Source organism: Antennarius striatus, chromosome 7 (assembly GCF_040054535.1).
Source record: "Antennarius striatus isolate MH-2024 chromosome 7, ASM4005453v1, whole genome shotgun sequence".
NCBI lineage: Eukaryota > Metazoa > Chordata > Actinopteri > Lophiiformes > Antennariidae > Antennarius > Antennarius striatus.
The window spans coordinates 11,454,988-11,462,208 of NC_090782.1; the positions used below are offsets into that span (position 1 = coordinate 11,454,988).

Genomic DNA, 7,221 nt, shown 5'->3' on the forward strand with positions numbered 1-7,221 from the left:
CTGAATAGGTCCAACCCTCACTTAAATAGTGTTTGAGTAGTCCTAATGACAAACCTTGATAACATGCCAGCACAAGGTAAACATGTGGTTTTCTTTTTCTGCAGCGGTAGGAAGAAGTAACCAGTCATGGTTGTTGTCAGATATCTTATGACCTTTAATGTCACTTTATCAAGACAGAGTGTCAGTGTAGAAACCACACATTACAATCAGGTGTGCACTGGAAAACACAGATTGCTCTACAAAAAACTGAATGCACAAGTAGAAAAGACTTACAAATACAACAGTAAATTATTACTTTGTTCCTTTTTCTTCTTAATGGAAACTACAAAACCAAATGATACAACAGGCTGATTGCAGACTTAAAGAAATCGGCATGAATCAGTTGTCACTGATAATGAAGTCGCAGGCCCCAGCACCGGCTGGGTGAGGTCAAACGTCACAGGAACCACTGACACTGAGCCAAATGATCAAAAATGATGTTAGGAGGTGGAAGTGAAATGAAAACTGATAAGTCAACAGCATGCTGTAGTGAACTTCCTGATTCAGAAAAGCATTAAAGCTGTGCCTAACATTCAATCACCTGGCAAAAAGATGATTTATGAAGTTGATTAGTTGTGTTCATAACATTGCAAAAACACACAACCAGAGAATATCTATTCAGATTATTCAAAAATGTTCAACTCTTCAAGGTAAACATTAAGAGCTCTTTGATTTACAAAGATGTTGATTGCACTATGAAGAGAAAATAGGATGTTTCTAATACTTTTTTTTTCTAATGGAAAACCTTTATCAAAGGGGTTTCATTCAGGGGAAAAAATAAAAGTAATCTAACTCCAGGGGAAGGATTAATTCCAGTATTTCATAATTATAAATGTTTTGTTCAAGTCTGTCACTCAATGACCAGCCTCAGTGATGAATCACATACTCCTTAGTTTACATGAAAAAATGTCTTATTCCAAAAAGGAAGTCACAACTTTCACTAAAATATAACAAAATACACTAATTTTTGTCTATACAAAAACATTCAGTCAAGGGTATAAAACAAACATGACAAATGACAAAATAAAAAAATAATCCAAGAGTGGCCTACATTGAACAGTCAGCACGTGTTCACACTGTTTAGTGTGAACACATCAGTGAGTCTGATTGAACAGCAAGATAAACATTCTCAGCTTTGGCCTAATAGAAATCTAGCAATCGTTCATCTAGCATTCATAAATACAGTTTAAAAGAGTCCAAAGTCCAAAACACAAACACAAATAAATCCTCAGCGGCAAGAAGAACTTGACCTACATATAGAAAATAGTTTTTCCTCAGGCATTCTTGTGCTCATGCTTATTTTTCACTGCAGTGATGATTCGAGACAGTTAAGAAAAACAAAGCTATACATTAAAATTAATTACATTACCAGCAAGGAGATACATTCACAACAGATAGAAGCATCCAAATTACTGAATACATTCTTAGAAATATAAATATTCACAGCACATGTAGCAACTAAAGGATGAAAAGTTGACAGCACCTGTTTCTGGAGGATCGGTGGTGAATTTAATCAACAGACACATGAATGAGACTTCATCAAACACAATTCTTTATATGTTGTTTCTCCACATATCGTTTGAGAAGGAAACAGGGAAAGAATCAAATCTACTCTTGTTCAAACTGAAACGAATGGCTGGGATTAAATAACCGACGAGCCGTTTACGCTTCAATTCACAAGCCCATCTGCATGTCAGCGAAGTTAAAGAAGTTGTCCACGTCCCGAGAGGATGTGTTTTTGTTATCAGAGACAAAAATCTGCAGGGGAAAAAAAAAAGAGAAAATTTTCAAGGTTTGAGTTTTTCTAGAAAACAAATATGATCCAATGTGGCACAACTACAGCATAATTACCTTTGTCCCACTGAACATTTCATTAGCAATGTTCTTGCAGGCCTCCACGACTCCGTCACCGTTCAGCTCCAGGGCAGTGACAGGACCTTTAGTGGAGAGACAGAAACATCTAAATCCTGGGACTTGTCATTTTTAATTAAAACAGAGGCCCTGAATGAAATGTTGCATCTAAATAAATTTCTGCCGATGTGGACAGAACACAATCTCTATCACAGCAGAGCAATGACAGAACAACATTCAAATAGTTTACACTCAAATTTGGCTAATAGCACAAACTAACTGAGAAAAACACTTTCAGGGTTTCAGCAAATCATGTGCTAAATTTAGCTCAATTCTGTCTAGCAAGTTTTGGAGGAGATGCAGATAGAACGTACACTGTTAGTTCACCCTACACCTTCACCTGTAGGCATATCAATCAGCTCTCTGCATCTGAGTTCCTGAGAAGCTAAACAGAATCACCAACTACTGTACCTTTTTTAATTAACTCCACAAGGTCTTCTGCATCATTCTGAAACACCCTCTTTGCCTCCTCAGGTCGCATTGAGACATGCTTGGTCTGGATCAGCACAAAACCTTTAGCAATCGCCTGCGTAAATGAGAAGTTGAACAAAAAAAATCAAAGGTTTGCAGAAAAAAAAAAAGTCAAGCACTGACAAATATCCTCGATGCATGAACACACTGGAGAGAAACTGTAGAAGAAAAGAATCTTGCAGCAACATGCCCTGACTGTCACATGTGGATCCAGTCTCATACTTGAGTGAATGAGTAATGCATACTTTGGCAGTAACAGAAACATCTCTTGAATGTTTGTATAGCTAAAAAGGCAGCTTAGAGTAGAGGCCTAGCATTCTGAAACATCATACTTCATTTGTAGATGACTTAGAAGACAGACATTTCTAAGCAGACAAAACCTTTTAATTGTTTATATTTAACTAATAATTCATGAAACATGTATCCCACAAATGTGTCAAAAAAGCCACTGATTATTTGTGCGGCAGCCTCAACTGCAGAAGCCAGCATTTTAAAATCAAATATGGGAGGAATTGTAATAAAAACGTCTTCTGTCCTGATGTTATCAATTTAATCCCGATGGTATCCATCCTGAGATTGATAAAACTGTTTTGGATTATTTGAAAGACATTTAATGGAAGGTTGCTACTGTTCAAGATTTAACTTAATTCAGCCTGCAGCATTTTAAAGCACATTTAAAGTTTGGCTGACTGCAGCTAATCTTTAGCAGAGAGTATCAGGAGGTCAGCTCTGATGCCACCACCATTCTTTCCATTCCTAACCTACACATGCTCCTGATAGCTCCTCACACTCAGCTTCGTTCACTCTTCTCACCTCATCAATCATTTTGCGAGCATTTGCAGTGGCGTACTCTCCAGCGAAGAAAACAAAGAGGCAGGACTCTTCGCTGTCCTTACGCCTCCCTCCCTTTGTCAAAGGCACAATGCTGCGTGAGGGGTCGGTGGAAATTCGCACAGATTTGAATTCAGACTCGGCGTCTGGGACCGGCACAAAATCCTGAACTGCCGAAGTCTCTGGCAGCAGGCTCCAGTTGTTCTCTCCAGACACGGGTGTGAAGTCGTGGATGTTGCTCCAGTTGTTGTTGAATATGCTGAGCCCTGCGTCCTTAAAGTGGAAGCCCAGCTCAGCGTAGTAGTACTGATAGCAGCCAAACTTCATACCTGTAGACGACTCGATGATGGGCTGAGTGGCACAACATAAGAAGACATCCATCTTTTTACAGTCCCGCGTGCGAAACTGCTGACAAGCAACCACACACTTGATGTCTTTGCAGTCTCTGAAGAAGACGCTTCCCTTGACAGGTCCCAGAACAATACGGCAGTTGACACAGTCGTCGATGGTGATAGTCGCTGAGTGGTCCAACACGTAGATGTTGCAGTTCTCACACTCTTGGATGACAAACTGTTGTCCGTTCAGCTTTCCAGGCAGACGACCCACGGTGACATCTTTGAGCCCAGTCAGCATGTAATCTTTAGGATCGACCTGTGAAAGAGAAAAGTGACTGGATGAGTTTTCTAACAGTATATTTAGAGGCTTTACTTGTTTGAACCACACCTGCAAATGACAATCTCACCTCCATCATCAAATAACAAGACTGATGAGCTCTTCTGCCAAGAGGATGTTTTCACCCACACTTGCAGGTTATTTATATTTGGTTGTCAGCACAGTTATTTGAAAAGTTATAAACTAATTTTACAAATTTTGTGGAGGTGTTGGGCCGTGTCCTGGGACAGATCTATTAAATCGGCTCTGGATCTTTTTTTTTTCACTACAGGATTTTCCAAAAATTACTAAACTGATTTCCACAAAATTTAGTGGAAGGATATGTCTGTATCTGGTGTGCATCCAGCTAGAGACATGGTTCTTTAAAAACTCAATATTGAGCATTTTAGACATTTAAACATTAACTACATTGAGGCATTTGAAACTGTTTATCACAGAATTCAGATCCAGATCTTTTGTTGGTAGAGGCTGATTGTTATTAACCTCTATATGGAATCACATGGAGATATGTGTTATCTGTGGAGGCTAACACAGATACAGTTATAAACCAGCTCAGATTAGGGTGTGCTGTGTTATCTTTTACACAAAAAAATCATGATTTATCATTTAAGATCCCTGTAGGTTGGATATAGGCCAATCCTAGGATTGTTGGGCCGGGGTTCAGGTGTGTGCTCTGCTGAATGTTGCTCAAAAATTGTCTTGTGCGACTGAGCATATCAAGCATTTCAGACATTCTTATAACAATTGTGGATGTCATCTATATTTTTAGTCTGCTAGTATTTGTTTGACCTTTCAATACATTAGTGACACTCCAAGACTGACACATGTGTAAACTATTGTGAGACTCATTAAATTGCTAAACACTAAAGAATGCATTAGGTTACGCTTTATTTACTTCATAATGATTGGGGTGTGACATTGCAGGAGTCCAAACGGAAGTGAAGACCACATTAACTGGAGTGTGTGCACCGACAGTAACCCCTGCATACAGTGTGTGTAGTACAGTAATCCTATAATGAGATAAGGATGGGTGCATGAAGAGAGACGCTGACAGGCTTTGAGTTTAAAACTCAAAACTATTCTCAACTTACTAATAGCACGGGGTGGTGCAACCCTGGGTGCATACCTGACAGTTGATGTATTAAGTAGAGTAAATTGCGGTAATTTGGATTGCATAAACAATGAAGTGGCGCAATGAATCTCAGCACATATGCGCCATGCCCGTAGCTCCCGCACTCAGAAAATCTTATGTAAATAAAAAATAGAGATAAGGTATCGTCAGTGGTCGGTGAAACACAGTGACTCCCACAGAGCAGGTTCAAAAGACTAAAACACGACCTGGATTTGGAATCTATGACTCAGATTAATGGAGAAATATCTAATTTCACCTCTTTTCATCCACCTGGAAGCGACTTCAAACGGCTTTAAATGTTTATCAAGTTTCGCCAGTTAAAATGCCACCAATTTCACCAAACAGTAATTAATCTACGCTAAGCCTTTGTTTTGAGTTTTATGTTTTCATGCGTGTTACCTTTTCTCTTTTATCCCAGCTGTACTGTTTTGGTGCCTCCTCTGTGTTGTTGCCAAGGGGAACCGCGTTGCTTGTCGTAGTTTCGACAGTCGTGGTCGTCGGTGTAAGATCCTCTTTTCCGGATGACTTTCTTTTGGATTTTTTCGAAAAGAAACACCCCATTTTCGTATTTCAATGGCGACCAAATAAGCCAAATGGTCTTTCTGCAACAATAGTTTGCGCAGTGCAATTTTTGAGGTAGAAGCTTCCGTGTACTTTAGTTGACAAGATTTTTTTTCAACTTCCTGTTTCCTCGCTTCGTTTAGGAACCAATCGGAATCCAGAGTCGTAGTCAGAATTAGCCAATTACAGACGTTGATTTAGTCATGGGACGGAAAGAGGGTGTGTGCGCTCATGATGCGTTTTTATAATGCAGGAATTGTATTTTACAAATGTTTAAATGTTTTTGAGCATAATATAAAAACCTCTCCCCGTGTCTGCGTGGGTTCTCTCCAGATTCTACGGCTTCCTCCCACCTCCAAAAACATGCGCTTCAGGCTGATTGGCCGGTCCCAAATTGCCCGTAGGAGTGTGTGTGCGTCTTTGTATGTGGCTCCGCGGTGCACTGGCGTCGTGCACGGAGTGTCCCCCGCCTCACGCTCTATGCCAGCTGGGATTGGCTCCAGCTCCCCGTGACCCGCTGCGGAGGATGCAGCGGCGGTACTTGAAAATGAATGAATGAATGAATGAATAAAAAGCACTATAGCGAATACAAAGTTTTAAAAAATATTCTGCCCGATTTCAATTTGAAATGGTAGCTACGTCTATATTATTCAGTGGCAAAATATACATTCTATATTACTGTATATAAACGCCATAGACATCAATAATTAAAATACCCCCTCGTAAGAAAAAGTCTCATTTTGCCAATCACCCTTGAACGCCTCATCCACTAAGCAACGTTTACGCCATACAGGACTGAAGGTGTAGTCTTCGCCTCAAAAATCATGATCAAGGCTACTAGTCCATGTAAATAGGTTATGTTAAATTAAATAATTGCCTAATCTAAATCATAAATGACCCAAAAGATTTTATTCAATTAATGCGAATAACGTGTGACGATTTCCTCCATGTAGATTTACGTGATTGTAGTATAAACTGCAGTTGAAAAGATGACAATTGAGCACAACAAGCTGCAATCATGTAAACGTGTCCAAGCAGACATAAGATTAGCCTGCAACTTAAGCCACTAGGACGCTCTAATAATAGGTAATCCCCTTCATGCCCCTGTGGAAGATGCTTTGAAGCTTGGCTTTTGTGTTCATCCCTCGTCATTATGTGTTGCCATACAACCATCAAGTGACTGACCAACTATATTATTCTGCTGCACTTGTGGAATATATGGTAAAAGCTTTGTGAAAAGGACCATCTTAGTAATACGCTTAACACAGTCTGTGTGCAGAATGTAACATGTTACAAGGCGAGAGAGTGAAATAGTCCACTTGGCACAGGCAGTATTAGAGTGTCAGTCACTGAAGAGGTGACCAGAATTAATATCATGTATTTCCATCAGTACTCAGGGTCAACAATAACACAAGTGGACCTCAGCACGAAAATAAAGATGTGCCTGGCAAAATGACACAGTATCGTATAATAAGACAATAGATGTATATGTTTTATTTGTTCTACTAACTCACACACGTACCGTATGAAGAAAGGATAATACACAATGTAGGAATGGAGACCAAGCACAGCAATTATTAAAGTGTCATAAACAAAAAAACCTG

The 7,221-nt window shown here is 39.6% G+C and overlaps 1 protein-coding gene across 1 annotated transcript; it reads right to left on the bottom strand.

Moving 5' to 3' along the window:
* Positions 1 to 139: 139 nt before the first annotated feature.
* rp2 (RP2 activator of ARL3 GTPase) lies at positions 140 to 5,717 on the bottom strand. Its single transcript, XM_068319568.1, has 5 exons — positions 5,456 to 5,717; positions 3,235 to 3,903; positions 2,362 to 2,476; positions 1,891 to 1,976; positions 140 to 1,797 (listed from the first exon to the last, which is right to left on the bottom strand). The coding sequence occupies exons 1-5, from the start codon at positions 5,615 to 5,617 to the stop codon at positions 1,714 to 1,716; spliced, it is 1,116 nt and encodes a 371-aa protein (XP_068175669.1). The 5' UTR covers positions 5,618 to 5,717; the 3' UTR covers positions 140 to 1,713.
* Positions 5,718 to 7,221: the final 1,504 nt, after the last annotated feature.

Excerpts from the sequence above, each read along its gene's own strand:
- rp2 (XM_068319568.1), bottom strand. The coding sequence starts at position 5,617 with ATGGGGTGTTTCTTTTCGAAAAAATCCAAAAGAAAGTCATCCGGAAAA. Across the intron at positions 2,477-3,234 it reads CTCGCAAAATGATTGATGAG|GCGATTGCTAAAGGTTTTGT; the intron begins GTGAGAAGAGTG and ends TCATTTACGCAG. Across the intron at positions 1,977-2,361 it reads TGTGGAGTTAATTAAAAAAG|GTCCTGTCACTGCCCTGGAG; the intron begins GTACAGTAGTTG and ends TCTCCACTAAAG.